The 16978-nt window shown below is 46.2% G+C and overlaps 1 protein-coding gene across 1 annotated transcript; it reads left to right on the plus strand.

Annotated features, from left to right (window-relative positions):
- Positions 1 to 10589: 10589 nt before the first annotated feature.
- Positions 10590 to 11447, plus strand: LOC120842237 (blood vessel epicardial substance-A-like). The gene has a single exon (XM_040213264.1). The coding sequence runs from the start codon at positions 10590 to 10592 to the stop codon at positions 11445 to 11447; it is 858 nt and encodes a 285-aa protein (XP_040069198.1).
- The last annotated feature ends 5531 nt before the right edge of the window (positions 11448 to 16978 follow it).

Raw genomic sequence — 16978 nt, forward strand, 5'->3', positions numbered from 1 at the left:
GCTCGGGAGAAACCGATGCGACTGGCTGCTGATGTCGAGGCTACGGCAATTGCGGCCGCCGCGGCCGTGGCCTCGGCGGCCGCAATTAAAATGTTCAGTAAAAATTTTCTTTAACGAATTCTTATTTTCGTACCCATTCTAATTTCGTTTTCACTTCCCGGCATGGAAATATTTTGTACTGTTGAAAATCATTCAGAAGAAGACTTTTTTGGTCTTCCTAAATAAGGGAACCTGAAAACGTCCTCAAGACGTCTTTGAGAGTACCAGAATGTCCCAACTAGTTCCGGACGTCCCGAGAACGTCTTCGTCGAGAAAAAGATGTCTCGACCAACTGAGGACGTCCTCAGGACCATCTGCGTTATATGGGCAGTTGGATGCCCTATATGGCGCATGGACCACCGAAAACTCCAAGCAGGTCTTTGGTCTTTATTTTTTGGCTCTGGAGAGCCGCGGCACCGCGGAAAGGCAGCAGCCCGTACCATGGAGGCCCGCGGTGCCGTGTCTAGTGAACATGATAATGTGATGAGCATATACATGCAAGATGACGCCGACATGGGTTGTTGGTATTGGGGAAGATGGCAGTCCGATTCGCACAAGTCCAGATTTCGCGGAGGCGGGTTGGGCGGGTGAGCAGCGAGCCATGGGGATCTGGCACGCCGTTCGATCGGTGCATGAAGGAGCCCCAGGGACATGATGGCGCTGTTACTTACTGGGGTCCACTATGGTCGAAGCATCAGGCTCCAAGGAGGTAGCCCAGCCAAAGTAGAAACTTCCGCCTCAAAGGAACCGAGGCCCAGGGGCCCTATGTTGCGCTTTTTGGACTCCCACTGCGACTATGCAGAAGGAGGTGACGTCAACAACGCAGCAAATGCAAATTGGATGTTGATTTTGTTTTCTTCTGTCTACATCAAATCTGCTGTATCGTTGACGTCACCTCCTTCTCCCTATAGTCACCGTGGGAGTCCAAAAAGCGCAAAATAGGGCTTCTGGGCTCAAATTGAGGCACCGCCGTCGCCCATGTGTCATCCTCTAATTGCCGTCGTCGTCATCTTGCGTACGGACCTCTCGACGCTGTTCCCATATATCAATGTCTGTAATCTGTAATAAATTAGCCCCGGCAGTTTGCCGCACAATTTTGAGTGTAAACAAAACAGACGGAATCAAAACGGAGGAACGGGGACGGGGTGGCGTTCCATTTACCCTTGACAACAGGAGAAAAAAAAGTATAGTGTTTTCCAGCATCTCGCCGCAGCGGGGCGCCCGTTACATCACCCTCCTCTTATCGGTTGCACGCCGCTCTACCCTTTCACTTTCGGCGGCAGCGTCACGTGACTATCTGCCAGGCTTTGTCAGTATAAAGGAGGCTATGGCACTGCTGATGGGCTATGTGTTATAACCAGGGTCAACACCAGGGTCAATATAATAAGAAACATTTGATTTCACTGCTAATTTAGATGCAATTACTTTATATGATTGTAAAAAAACAAAAAAAACATGTACTTTTCGAGATTTTCTACAATAATGCTCGACCGTCATTTTTAGCATTCTAACAGTCGGGTTCAGGAATGACTTTTAATCATTTACAATGACCGCTCGATGGTCCAGCGGTACCGGTGCATAATCTTTATCTCCCAAAGCTCCCATCACCGAGCAGGATTCCATCCTGTCCGGCCACGAGGACCTGAAGAGTCAGTAAGAGACGCCTCACTTTGCTCCATATCACCCAATACGTTCAATGAACGACGATGCTTATGGTGCTTTTACAATCGGGACTTATACGTAGCCGGCCTTATAAGTCAACGCCGTAAGAGCTGGCTAAAAGAGATTCTTTATCAACACAAACTTTATATAATATGTCTACAAGAGACAAAAATTTCAATTAGGCAGCAAGAATTTGATCTTGTCTCCTACTTCCAGGATTCATATTATTGTTATCACGCTCAATCCTCTGGCCTAAGTGCTGGGACCGCTATCTTTCTGCGAAAAGGCTCACGTCACTGCAGTTTCGTTGACTGTGAGCTAGCTGCAGATGGTCGCACAGCTGCCATAGACGTTTTGGTTGGCGAAGAACTAGTCCGAATAGTTTCCATCTACGCACCAAACAACTTTTCTGATCGTTTAACTTGTTTCAAAAGCTTACATTTAATTTTAGACACCACAAGTAAAGTTACCTTAGCGGGTGTCTTCAATGGCGTACTGTCTCGGAACGATTGCACAACTTCTGGATGGAAAAGTGATGGAAGCATCGTGGGAGTTGAAAAACATTCTTCATGACTTCGACCTCAAGGACGTGACAAAAGACATAAAATGTTTTGTTCCCAAATTCACCCATTGGCAAGGTTCTTCCCATGCGCGTATTGATAAAATTTACATCTCAGGCGATTTCCCCAGCGACAAGATTCAATATACTGCGAACCCCACTCACCTCTCAGACCATGCGCTATAGTGTCCATCTCATTTAAAAGACGGACATATCGCTCCATACGTTGTTCAGGAATTGAATCTTGGAAGATAAACACTACAATATTAGAAGATAAAGTGTTTCGTGAGCAAATTCGTAAGGAGCTAACTGTTTTAGTCGAAAGTGAGCCGACCGACGCTTGCAAATGAAAAGCGCTCAAATCGTATGTGAAAGAGCAAGCGGTCGTCCGAAGCTCTGTAGAGAGTGCACGAAAAAAGTCCGAAGAACTGGCTCTCGTAAATGCTTTACGATCCCTCGTAACTGAAGAGGAACAACGCCCAGATGTATTTATCGAAGATATTAGGAACATAAAAAAAATATTGCAACAGGTTACTGAACAGCGACATTGGGGAGCGCTCATTCGAAGTCGAGAGTCGACAAGAACAAGAGGAACAACCATCTACAGTTTTTCACACCTTCGAAAGACTACGACGCAAGCGTAATGCTATCACTGTGGTTCATCATAAAGATTCAAAAGTCTCTACACAATCAGATATATGTGCAGCTTTTGAAAGCTTCTATGGAGACCGGTTTGCAAGGAGGGAAACCTTGTCGGATATTCCAGAAAAGGTGATGTCCTTACTCCCTAAGGTTCCAGAAGAAGTGAGAGAAATAATAAACTCTCCATTAACATCGAGAGAGATACAGCGACTGATAAACGAGCTCCCTACTAACAAGAGTCCTTGTCCTGGTATTTATGTCCGCAAATGTTTATAACATTTGCGGACATTGTGGGCGATTGCCTTGTGCACGTATTTGAAGATATCAGAAAACGAGAGCTGCTGCCACCGTCAATGAGTAAAAGTCACGTAGTAATAATACCCAGGAAAGCCCTAGTGATGGAGCACCAGAAGTTTCCGATTTTCGTCCCATCAGCCTACTTTGTACCGATTATAAAATTCTTACAAGAATACTGGTGCAACGACTTCAGATAGGACTTCGTTACATCGTTGGAGACCACCAGAGCTACGGCTTCAAAGGCCGTTCTATCTCTCACAACCTTCACCGAATGCGCATCATGTGCGAAGCTGCAGAACAAGGTTATCCACACCTAGCTGCGCTTCAGCTAGACCTAAGTAAAGCGTTCGACAGAGTCGACCGGAAGTTTTTATTTTCCCTTATACGACACTGTGATCGGAGAGATTACATTGAGAAATAGATTTCGATAATTTACACAGACATCACAAAGAAACTCGTCATCATTGGGATTGTACGAACCTCTATTTTTGTGCGCAAATTAGTACGGCAGGGCTGCCCGTTTTCGCCCCTCCTGTTTTCTTTATATTTAGAACCACTCTGTCGCACTGTTCTTCGCAATACTTCGATCGCTGGATTCCAGTTTTCCGAACACATCCTGAAGTTTCTGGCATATGCCGATGACATTAATTTTGTATGTTCATCTAAGAAAAAAGTCCAGATTGCTCTTGAACTTGTAGAGAGCTCTAGCAAATACTCCGGTTCTTCTTTGTATCGAAAAAAGTCATGCGGTGCCTGGCTTGGAGACTGGGGAACCAAACCTTCCAAGTTTATGGGTATTCAGTGGTCAGAATCAGTGACTGCCTACTTGGGGACCAACTTAGACCATCGTGAAGGTGCGGCGTCCTTATGGAAGAAACGCATCGGAGCGCAACGAGCGAAGCTGTTTCCATGGAAATCCCGGCACATCTCTTTTTTCACAAGAAGTTACCTGTGCAACGCCATATCCATATCCAGCCATCCTCTATTCTGCGCAAGTGATGCCATTCTCTACCACCACGGCAGACAAAGTTCGGCGTTCCTGGGTTGTATTTATATGGAAATCGTCCATGGAGCGAATGCGACGTCAAAACCTCTTTTTAAGTCTTGTATAAAGAAGGCTTAGGCCTCATCAATGTCGGCCTAAAGCTCGCCATTCATCGTTTCCTCTTCTTACGGGATCAGCAAGATTCCTTCACACTGTCTGCACTTCACCACCTCGGTGCATCGCAACTTTTGAGATGGCCAAGTCACCACTGCTACCCCTACACCTTCGTCTCGAGTGCTTTTCTTTTACAAACAATTCGTTCAGTCAATCCGCCTACTTCAAAACACTTTTTCGTGGGACTTTCTCCTGAAAACCAACCGTAAGCAACTGTATTGGGCTACAGGCTCCGCGCTGATTCCTCCTCCCCTTTACAGACCCTTGACAAGGTCACATGATAACAACCCCCCCCCCCCCCCCCCCCGCTTTTTTCCTTTAAAAAAAAATAATACTCAGCAGTGCCGTACTACTCCATGACCTTAGCGTACGTTTACTTGGTCGTTTTCAATGGTTTAAACCGACAAACGCAAGCTCGCCATGGAAAAAAAAACACTGTAAGCCGCGAAACTTTTGCGTTTGATAAAAAAAAACACCGAACACCTCCCCCCCCCCCCCCTAAAAATATATATATATATATAGCCATGCGATTTATTATGGTGTCAAAAGACTACCCAATCAATATTTTGCTACAGAGTCACGTATATTTTTAATAAAGCAAAATAACGTATTGCTCGAAACCGAAACCGGACTGGAGAGGAAGAAGAAATGTAGGGTAGGAGAAAGTTACCGGAAGTCACATAACAATGCAGCTTTCCTTTTTATTTTATTTTTTTCAATGAACGTTTTGCAGTTTTTTAGAAGCCACAAAAAATGGGAATCATATTTATTTTTCTATTTTTAATATTGTGTGTGTGCCTTCGATGACCCCCGACTTTGATTGTCTTTGGTGGTTGTGTCTAAACCATAGAAAACGGCACGTGAACACGGAGAAGAGAGTGAGTGCGGCTCGATCGGCGGTTTTCGGGCGGAGAGAAAACGAATTTTGAGCCGCAAATTGTAGTCTGGGTACTCGGGCTCTCACATGTCATGCACAAATAAAAACTTGGCGAGCATAAAAACCCTGTCAGTGTCCATTTACGTTACCAGGGATGTTTTTCAAAGAACAAATTACGTTGTATCGAGGAGGAATTTCTCATTAAAGGGAACATATACAGTGTCAGCTTTTTTTTTTTTTTTTTTTAACGTGAAAACTTCTTTGGCTACTCGTTCCAGATTTAGTGAAGCCGGATTTCGCTTTCCAGCTAGATTTAACGGGAAAATCGACGTCACGTGATCTTAACACAAATTCAGTTTCCCCCTAAAATTTAGTGAAAAAAATGACGTCACGACTTCGTTTCACGTGACTTCTACACAAATTCAGCTTGCCCACTGGATTTAGCGAGAAAATTGACGCTAAGTGACCGCAAAGCCAATTCCATTTCCCCGCTAAATTTAGCGGGGAAAGTGATGTCGCCTGACGTTATGCCACGTGACTTATACACAAATTCAGTTTCCCCGCTAGATTTAGTGAGATAATTGACGTCACGTGACCTACAGATATATTGAGTTTTCCAGGTCAATTTATCGGAGAAATTGACGTCCGAGACCTGATGTCAATTGACCCATACACCAATTCAGCTTCCCGCCAAATTTAGCGATAAATTTACATTACGTGACATCGATTGCACATCGGTGCAGCCACGAGGTGCAGCTATCGCTAAACGCTTGTGGTACAAGAACGTTTCAAGTATCCAATAGAAATGCCTAGCAATATGCCATACATGTTTTAGAGGGCGTCTTTTTTTTTTTTTTTTTTTAGTAAGATGAGAAAACAACTTTGTCGTTGTGTGGTAAGGTCACGGGGTTCGACGGAAAGGATGAAGCCAAGCTGTCTTCACATAAGCCGCAAAGGGGTCTATTGTGAAATGCCCCACTGTTACAAAGCTTATGTATTCAAACAGAATGAAGTCATCCAAACAGAATGAATGAAGTCACTCAAACAGAATGAAGTCACCCCATGAAGCGCCGGGTGACCCTACTTATTTTCAAGGTCACAACAGGTAGTGGTCAACGAATGCCAAGCAAGCTTTTGGGCGCTACCCTCTAACTCGACCTCCACCGAATTCGCAACCTCCTTTCTAGGTCAACCTTTATGTTTGTCCTTTGTCCCTCTTGTTCCCCTTCTCCAGGGATTACTTTCGTCATTCTTGTCCAGCTCGCTTGCACCTTTGCATTTAATTGCATTATAATTGTCCCTCTTGTTCTCGTGCTTTCACTTTCCTGGAAAGAGGGTGATAGTAGCCCCTTCTGTTCAAAAACAAAACAAACAAAAAAAAAAGAAAAAAAAGTTTATTTTTTTACAGTATAAAAAGGTCCTGACCGGGAGAGTTGGAGTCTTGTCTTCCTGTGGTTGGCGTTCCAGTGGTTCACTGCACAAGGTACTTGTTGTTTAACTATATATCTCACTGTTTTTAAGTATTTTCTTTCCATTCTTTGCCATCTTGCACATCTATTGCAGCTGCGATACAAGGGTTTTGGTGTAGTGTAACTTTTTTACAACTACTCATGGTTTAGAATATTTCAGGAGTTTCTGAGAGATTATTTTTTTTACAGTTTCTCCGTCAGCTCACCATACAAACCTCTCAACTCCAGCTTCACCATTTGGTGACACCGTCCCGTTCAGCTGATCTCTGAAGTTCACGCAAAAGTGAAATGTTAGTAAGAAGATGCACTTAGCAAGCCTCAAAACTCAGTGTTTGTCGGGTACCAGACATATTATCGAACACCATTTTATAGCGAAATTATACATTTATTCAAACTTCGCTTTACAAAATGTTTGAGCGTTAGAGTACGGTACTTTCTAAACGTGTATTGACACTAGGCCAACCACTAAAAGTAGAATTACTGCCCAGTTTACTTGTTCCAAAGCTACAGCCGTTAGCGCCTATTCGTTCATCCTCCGGGTGCTTAAACTTAAAAAAAAAGCTCTAGATTTCCTGGACCCAGTGTTTTTTTGTTTGTTAGCCCGGTAGGGGTGGTCGTAAAACTCTCGAAATAATAAAAAACCATCCTTTGTAGAAGCTCGCGCTGCTCGTCGAGGCGGAAGGTGTGGAGGAACTCTCGCCGGAGCACTACCGTCTTGTTCTCCGGAGGTTGGACATCCTGCTGAGGATCGCGAGCCGTTCGTGTCCGTACCTGGCCGCAAACATCTGGCGACCCATCAAGCAGGAGGACGAGGAGCTGTAGTCTGCACGTTGTCATAAACTGCTCTTTTCAGGGCCTGCAACAAGTGTGGTGTCCGAAGACGACTCGTAATGAGCAAGCCTCTCGTGTCTCTCCAATGTTATTCCTTCGTATCTTTTGCAAACCGTTATTTTGCCATGGTCCATGTCGCCCCCTCCACCCCTCTCCTTGCTTGCTTGCGCCGCCTCCGGTCTTGTGCATATCACCCTCTACACAACAGCACCGCACATCGTCGACTTAAACACTACGGGCAGTGTTCTTGTGATTGGTAATAAACAGTTCTGCTGAAAATGGTCGTATTGTCTGTAATTTTATCCAAAAAGCTGGTAAAAGAGAGCACAATGGTGGTATCCATAGTAACCCTGGTATCCACAGTAACCCTAGTAACCTTTCTTCACAATGGTGGTGTTTTTTTTGGTCTGATACCAGAACCAGAAGGATTTCTTCAGTCGCACAACACCTATAGTTGTGTTTGGAGATTTGTGTTTGTCCTTTGTCCTCCATGTTCCCCTCCTCCGTGAATTATTATCGCTATTCTTATCCAGTTCGCTTGCACTTTTGAATTCCTTGCAATATTATCATAACTGCAGGCCGTTCGCTCTTCTTGGACTTTGACTGGTGGAAGCTTATAAAATGAAAACCGTTTACAACTCCCTGTAACGCCGAATTAAAACGCAGCTCTCGAGGAGGAGGAGGAGGGAAGGGTACTGTGGGTCACGTGTTCTCAAGGGGGGGTGGGGGAGGGTCACGTGACCTCACAGTTACGACGACGGTGACGCCGCTCAAGCCGGAAACGGGCGCCTAAGAGCTGCGCTCCAAAAAAACTTTCGCTCTACTGATGCCAAATTCCTGGATATTTCAGTTGGTAAAGCGATCCACTGTAAATGGAAAAGTCCCTGGTTTGATACCCAGACCAGGCACATTTTTTTTCAGTCGCGCATTCCTCGTTTCAGCAAACCCGCTTTGTTGCTCTTTCCACTTGTCTATCTGCGGAGTCCAAACATTGCTACTGTTCCATTCCAGTATCAGCACGCTGTTCGGAAGAACGTACATGCACACGATAAGCTATTGGCGGCGCGCGGCAAGGGGCACTTCCCTAACCATCATCAACATCGTTTTTTGAGGTCGCGGGTATGACAGGCCGCGCAGCTCTCTGTTCCCTCGGCTAGCCAGAAACCAAAGAAACAAACAAACGTGGTTGTTGATAAGTCATATATGTTTCTTCTTTGGTTTAAGTCAGATTAACCTCAGTTGCAAGTGCGCTCTACCAATACCACGCTCTACTGTGTGTTTGTCTTTTTTTACTGGTCCTCGTTTTTTTAGCACTTTCAAACCTGAAACGTACCGCCAACTAGCCCAAGCCAATACCCTTTTGCAGTTCCCCTAGGCTAACCTAGGGGACTCAACGTAGTACCACCAGCATCAGAGGTGGAGTCTTGTCATGTCAGTCGGCATTCAAGTGGTTCTACTGCAAAAAGTATGTATTTTGTTTAACTATATGCCTCACTGCTATTAATTCCTTGCTTTCTACGCGATGTCGCCTACCCATGGCAGTTGCGATTTTGGTGTAGTGACTTCTTTTTAGAGATACAATAGTAAGGGCCAGTCTCAGGTATATTCAACCATGTTGAATATACCTGAGACTGGGGTAGAAAAGAACCGTTCTGAACTGTCCCGTTCTGTTTCTTCGACTTTAATGTTCTTTTCTACCCCAGTCTCAGGTATATTCAACATGGGTAACTTCTTTTTAATACGGTTGCTGATTAGCATCTTGCAGTATATTTCAACAGATTATGTTTTACAGTTGTTCGTCAGCTTGCAATCATACAAAGCTCACAATTGCAGCATTACCATTTGGTGATACATGCATGCTATCGTGTAGCTCATTTCTGAAGCTCACGCAAAAGTGATACGTAAATAAGAGGATACGGTTTGCAAGACTAAAAAGCTAGCCGCAAAACTCCCGAAATAATAATAGATAAAATTTCGTCTCTTCGGGTACGACATGCCTGTCAGGTACGACATGCCCGAAGGTGCACGACCTCATGGTATCCTACCTCATGGTACCCTACGCTAGTGTAGGCAGCGCATCCAATGGTGAGCTTTCCAGGCATACGCCCCCCCCCCCCCCCCCCCTTCCCACTGATACCAGTCGTGACGTCTTTTTTTCACCTGTTTGAAAGGTGAAGAAAGCTTTGATAGGTGCTGAAGATGCGTGAGGGTGGAAATTCTTTAACTCCTTTTATGAACGACACGCTCAAAAAAAAAAAAAAAAAAATAGGGGCTGCAGTGGTATACTCCGTTCCACCTTACGTTGTACCGCAGCGAAGGTTAGAAGCGCGAGCTCATAGCGAAGACAGCTGCCCTTGGTGCACGAGAGCCTGTGCCGCCGAGATGTGCCCTAGAGAAAGGAGCTCGCGCTTGTAGCCATTCCTGCGGTACAACACAAGGTGAAACAGAGTATAGTTTGCAAATGATTTTCTCCAGCCTCCGTGCACCAAAGTAAAAAAAAAAATGGTACCGATGTCCGTGGTCCTGGAGGGAAAATAAAGACGATATAAATGTTTCTACTCAAATACAGAAACACTTCATCTTTCCTTTAACGTGGATCACTACGTAATGATACAAGACCGCAGGCCTGTGCGATGCTCATCGAGCTCGAAACAGGCAGGGGTGGGGATTGAACACAGGATCCCTGGGTTCAACAGCTGGAGCTCGACCTAGAGTACCTACTGCGTTTCACTTTAAGTGCAAGCGAGGCCGAAGCTACAAGCGCGAGCATGTGACCCTGAGCAGCGCTTGCACTGCACCAGCGCGAGTGCTTGGCAAGGACGCTGCAAGCCCGGAGCTCGTTCACGTAGCTTCCGCCACGCTCACACTTAAAGATAAAGAGCATAGGTTGCTGCTTCTCCACAAAGAACACATCAAGTAGAAGAAAACAAGGAAGTAGTACTAGTCACGAGAAATGGAGCACGCGCCCTCTCCCAGTTGCACTAAGTTGCACGACCTTCTCATCCATCACGTGTCCAAAACTCGATCAGTAGTGCTAACGGTCCCAGCGTCAATATGGCGAACACCGCAAAGTCCCCATTTATTCCTGCTGTGAACACGAGCGGACCCGATGCGAAGGCCAGCGTGGCCCCTCCGACCTTGGAACCCGCAGGCGGCATCTGCCCCGCCTGGCTCAACACCAACCACATCCTTTTCCAAATCGCCAACCTCTTCTTACTGCTGTCCTATGTTACCCCCGGAGGACCGTACACCTTGCTTTATCTGCGAGTTGTCATCGGTCTGGGCTCCTTCTTCTACGCGCTCTGGGGCTACGTCATCCTGTGCGCTTTCGACACACTCCTGTGGAACGCCCTCTTCGCGCTCATCAACCTCGTCCACATCATCGTGCTCGTCCGCGGCTTACAGCCCGTCTCGTTCTCCGCCGAGCTGGAGACGGTCTTCGAAGACCTCTTCCGACCCCTGGGGGTGACGCGTCATCAGTTCCGGGGCATCGCCGACAGCGTCAGGGGAACTCGAGATCTCAGCAAACGGGATCAGTTAGTCGTCGAAAAGGTCTCCCGCAACGATAACCTGTCCCTCGTGGTCAGCGGCGACCTTCTGGTGTCTAGGAAGCGGCGTCCCGTCGAGATGGTCGGTAAGTACGAGTTCCTCGAGTCTCTCGACTGGTTCGACGTCCCCGAGAGCGACCTGTACCAGGTGACCGCAACGGCTCTGGGAGCCTGCAGAGTCGTGGTGTGGAAGAGGGAGACGTTGAAGGTGGCCGTCGGCTATGACCCTTTTCTGAAGTCAGTCTTCAATAACCTTGTAGGCAAGGACCTGGCGCGCAAGTTCTACACGGCGAAGAAGTCAAAACAATTCGGCGTCGTTTTGGACGAACTGCTTTCACCCGTGTCGGTTAACACCTCAGCCTAAATTTGGACATCATCCATCGTAATTCCCGTATCATTCCGCTTTTCAACGCTTTCTGCAACTGATCCGTTCTACGGTGGATTTTGCCGGTGGATTTGGAGCAATTCAAATGTCACCCACGCGTGAATCTTTAGAGCACTGGATGCGTGAACCTGCATGCGCATAAACATACCGACAAAAAGGAGCTTTGAAACTGCTCCAAATATACCCAGCGGAATTAATAATAATAATTGTGGTTGTGTGGATATGTATACAGCGTGTAGCATGGTCAGCCATTTCAAAGTTGCGACGAGTCACTCGCTGTAGACGAGCAATTTAGCCAGTACAGTACGACAGCTAGCCTGGGGTCTTTAACGTGCACCACGCAGTACTGATACACGACCGCGCGCCGGCACGATACTCATCCAGATCCAAACGGGCAGGGGTGTCTATTGAGCCCAGGATCCCCGGGTTCTGCAACGCGAGCTTTCGCTCCACGTGCTCCGAGCTGGTGTGCGCTGGTCCACTCGGTCACCGATCCCCCTCCCAGAGGAATTGCGAATGAGAATATCAGACTAGATTATTTCTTAGCGTCAGTGTTCGATAATGTACGCATATCCACGGTACTATTTACTCCCAAACAAACACATTTTCCAGCCGTCAAGGATATTTTCAACAATGCAGACCTATACAACACACGCGACGACATAATATTGTTGTTGTGGTTAACCCTCCATATTTTTATATACATGCACAGATCAGTAGTTCCTCGAGAGCAACCGGCGGTTTCAGAAACCTAGCGTATACGCCCAAAGAGTGCACCTTTTCAATTATCGAGCCTGGACGCGAGGCTAGAGTAAAAACAGCACAAAACTTCAGTTCGCAGGTTTATTGCACTTTAAGAAATCTTGAGTGTCCGCTTTCCCGCAAAGGACTGAAGAGAGCCAATGGCTGCAGCCTACAGAGGTTTGGAGTCATAAAATCTCCTAAATGTTTTTTTTTTTTTTTTTCGGGAACACTCCAGCTATAAGAGGCCGTGTAATTTGTTTTTATATGTTCGGTAAATAAAAACGAATCCCCGACGTTCGTAACCCCCAGAGCAAATACGCCTCATCTCGCAGTCGGGACAAGAGTGCACATAACTAATCGTATGATGTGACCGGAGCCGATTTTATGCCACCAATGTTCTTCGTGTGTTCCGCTTACGAACGCGCGGCCATCGCGCATCGAGTCGAAAAGGGAGCAATCTAATGTGCCCATTACTCTTCTACTCAATCGATATCGCCAAGGCTTATGGGCAGCGCAAATTCGTCTGCTCCTTTGGCAGTTGTTGTTGTGACCCCAGAACGCCGAGCTTTCATTGGCTCCGATTAAAAAATGTTGGCTCAAGGCAGCTTGTTTTGAGGTCTATCCACCATCCTTCCAATCGGAGCTCGGCATATTTCTGACGTCACAGCAACTCCTGTGCAAGAAGCAGACGACTTGCTCTCCGCATTGGAAGATGGGGACTCGGCTATAATAGTGTCTATATACAGGGTGTTTGACGAAAGGTGGACAAATTCGATATGGCGAAAACTACGCGTCGCAACAAAAAAAGGTTTGTGTCGTTTTGGTCTTGGGCCATGGGCCTATTTAGGAAAATTACTAAAGTCCGGGATAATTAAGTTGTTAATTATTTTTGCGTAATTAACTTTTTAATATTGTCTTTAAGGGCATGGTTTCAAGTAGAAAATTGCTCAGCATCATCAAGAAAACACAAAATCAACATATTGCAGAATGATAGGAGGCACGCGAAGCGTTCTACGGCTTTTTAAAAAACCGCACAAATTCGACGGGTGTTTAAGTTTCGGTTTGCTATCGGAGCGCATCTCGGCCCCGGCGGCACCGCGCCCCGTGGAGAAATAGTGCAACCAACCTCTGCGGCGCCATGGCGCAGCAGAGGTTGGTTTCTATTTCGCACTAACCATGGCGCATGTCTATCACGTGTTGCAATGGGGTAAAACCACAAAGGCGTTCAGTGAGTTGTAAGCCACTGACAGAGAGACATTAGGGAGTCTTAGCAGATCGTTTTCAAAGGCCCGCTACCACTATCGGGCGCGCGCTTCATAGCATGCATCGAAGTGGCAGCGCGAGCTCCCGCAACAAAGAGCGTGGCCTGGAAACGCTAGCGTTTTAGTAGATCGTGTGTTCAGGCCACACTATTTGTAGCGGGAGCTCGCGCTGCCACTTTGATGCATGCTCTGAAGTGCGCGACCGTAGCGGTAGCGGGCTTTTGAAAACTATCTACTAAAATTCCCTAAAATTCCCTATTAGAGAGTTTTGGTAGATCCCACGCTGAGGACAAGCGGGCACAGCTGGCGCGAGCTCAATCCATGCTTCCAAGTGACGGCACGAGCTCCCGCTAGTAAAGCGGAGCTCTAAAATACGACCTACAAAAACTCTCTAATATCTGCTAAAACTCTCTATTAGATACTTTTAGTCGGCCGTAAACTAGAGCTTCGCTTTGCTAGCGGGAGCTCGTGCCGTCACTTTGAAGCCTTGATTGAGCACGCGCACGCTGTGCCCGCTATCCGCAGAATACAATCTACTAAAACTCTCTATTAAATACTCTGTACGCTTCCCTTCCAGCGCTTGGCGGTTAAACATTCCGCGTGTATGACAGTAGCGATTACGCGCTGCTTCGGGCTAGTCACCCTTCCATCGCCGACGCAAGACGGGTTGCACCTTTCTCTTGTTTTTAGGCACAACTCCGCCTTATTAAACGTTTATTAAAGGGGCAATGCAGCGATTTTTGTACTTTGCGCAAATACCGCTTAGAACGAATTCCTGACATTAATAACCTGTGAAACACACTTTCGTTTATCACTACACGCAACCGCGAAGTCTCAGAAAAAAATTAAAGAAAAACGAGCACCGTTCATCGTCCCAACTCGCAGCCAGAACAAGCGGCCACGTGATCTGGAGCCGATTATATGCCGCCAATTCTAATCGTAGCCACGCGCTGATGTTGACAAGGCACAGGACACGCGCTGAGTTCCAGACATCGTTATGGTTCGGCTATTGTCGTCATTGCAGCGATTGGACACGGGCCACTACCCGAATGTTTCTCGAGCTATCGAATAACACAAGCCCAAATCGAGTGCCCAAGCAATGCTCGGGTTCAGTCTATGAGACGCATTCAAATATTGTCACAAGGCGGTATCTGCCGCCCAGCTACATCATCTAGTTTTCCGAAGGAGAGATTGAATGAAAACGTTCGGTTCTGTCCTCGAAAATACTAAGCTACAAAGGAGCCTCTTGGCCAGTGGCGTCGCGTGTGAGTATCCTCGAGTCCCAGGTGTGCCAGTAAGCTCGTGTAAAGTGAAAAACTTTCAAATTGAATATCGTTGCACCGCTCCTTTAAGGCATCGCCCGGTCTGACCTATGTACACTTTCCCGCACGAAAGGGGAAAGGAGTTTCTTGGCTAGTGGTGTTGCGTGCGAGTATCCTTGAGTCCCACTAGTGCCAGTAAGCTCGTGTAAAGTGAAAAAAAAAAATCCAAATCAATATCGTTGCACCACCCCTTTAAGACGAAAGCCTTACTGTCCCATTACGAGAAAAAGCGGCGTCGTTGTGCCCGAAAGATGGTCATAAAAATACGCCATCAAGCACGCGTCGCTCACGCACACACTCAAGTGTGGGCGCGTGATGTCACCACCGGAACGCCGTGTGCAAAAAGGTGCGCCTCGGACTTGATCTGTGCTCGTTGTGTGCTTCGTGCGATGAACTGTGAGGCGACTGCGTTTACATCTTTGGCGTCGACGCCCTTGATGTCGCCCTCGACGTCGTCCTAGAGGTCGACCTAGACGCCGTACTTGACGTCAATCTCTAGGACGTCGTCATCGACGTCGTCCTATACATCGTCCTAAAGGTCGTCCTGGACGTCGCCCTGGACGTCGCTCTTAACGTCGTCCTCAGCGTCCTCCTAGAGGCCGTCCCTCACGTTGTCCTCGATATGTGCATGACAACGCAGGTGATTTCGCATTCCTACACGTATACAGTCTTAAGTTTCCTCCTGTAATTTTTGCGTTCTAAATTCATCTGCTCATTTTATTGGTGACAACGTTGCACCAGGTAGAAAATGGTTATAAATCAACGCGTAAAAAATCAAGTGCCCGAAACACATAAGCTGACAATACATCCTCAGATGCGTCCTGAGTCGGAAGCAACCACGAATAACAGCCTACGCTTTGTGCACCGTACTCACTCACGGCACAGTTATCTCCTGCTCCAGGTCAACTATAAGAACTACACAAATGCGTGCGATGACTTCTCCGAAATAGTTTAGAAGTTCCGCTGTTCTTCCTTAGATCGCAATATCGTCCTGAAATGGTGAAGGAGAATGATAGAGTTATCAGTATGTTGCAACCGCAAAACACTCATCATCTGATAATTTTTCATCTATATTTTGCTCTTTTGGCTTTGTTTCATTCGGCAAACACTTCGTTTTGGCGAGACTTTGCACACGACGTACAAGGTAAAGGTGAAGACGCGACGTGGAGACAGATAAGTTAACCAGAAGCCCCTGTCGCAAATTTCTGGCCATGAATTTCCCATGTGCCTGCTCGCTGACGCTGGTCAGAGTGCTAAAATTAATCAATTTAGCTACAAATACAAACAGTCAGAGCAGGAGCATATCACAGGTGACGGGGATGTCGACGCTTGTTCAGAAAATCAGCATGTTGATTTGCAAAAGTTGCGGAGCGGAACACAGATCCTATTTTAACGCGCTCGCTTTTTCCGTTAAAACTGCACGATGCATTTCAATATAAAAAAGGGAAACCCACGAAGCATTTATTACCACTCCTAGCGATATACATCCTTATTATACATAAACTCAAACGACGTTGTGGTAAAAGAGGGGCAATGTAACGGTAATACTTTGAACGAAAAGGATTGTGAGATGAAAGCAAGGCTTTCTATTGTTTTATTTTTAGAGCGCACAAATTGACTTCAGATTCACTCCAAGACATTCCCATGCGTCAACTCTCCCAAAGTGCACTCGCAAAACCGATCATTTCTATCTACATAAGCAGTTTGCTCCGTCAATTATATTAATTGGTTCCGCGATTGCACTGCGAAAAATTAGACGAACAAAAAGTTTATAGAGTGTAGTGTGCACTACGACACAGACAGCTAATAGTTTCCAAATGCCGCTAAGAATTTTCGTTTATTATGATTAATCCAAAATCTAATTTATCTATCACATTCATGATGTAATTCTCGGAAAACACTTCTTGTTGGCGTATTACTGTTAAAGTTTGAGTGTTTTTCACAGGGAGCTCAGAATATTTACGTTCTTTTTAAAGGAAAACGTGTTTTCTTTCACGTAAAGCAATAAAAACAAAATAGTAGAATGCAAAAAGTAGCAAGCACAAGCATTAGCGGCGACCAATGACGCTAGACCTTACCCGGTACAGCTTTAGACCAAGAGCCCCTGACCACAACTAAGGCAAGGGCAGTTGTTTATTGACAATATGAATATGCCCCCGGTGTCCCAATAAGTGTTAACATC

This window comes from Ixodes scapularis, unplaced genomic scaffold (genome assembly GCF_016920785.2).
Source record: "Ixodes scapularis isolate PalLabHiFi unplaced genomic scaffold, ASM1692078v2 PGA_scaffold8__174_contigs__length_109621045, whole genome shotgun sequence".
Lineage (NCBI taxonomy): Eukaryota > Metazoa > Arthropoda > Arachnida > Ixodida > Ixodidae > Ixodes > Ixodes scapularis.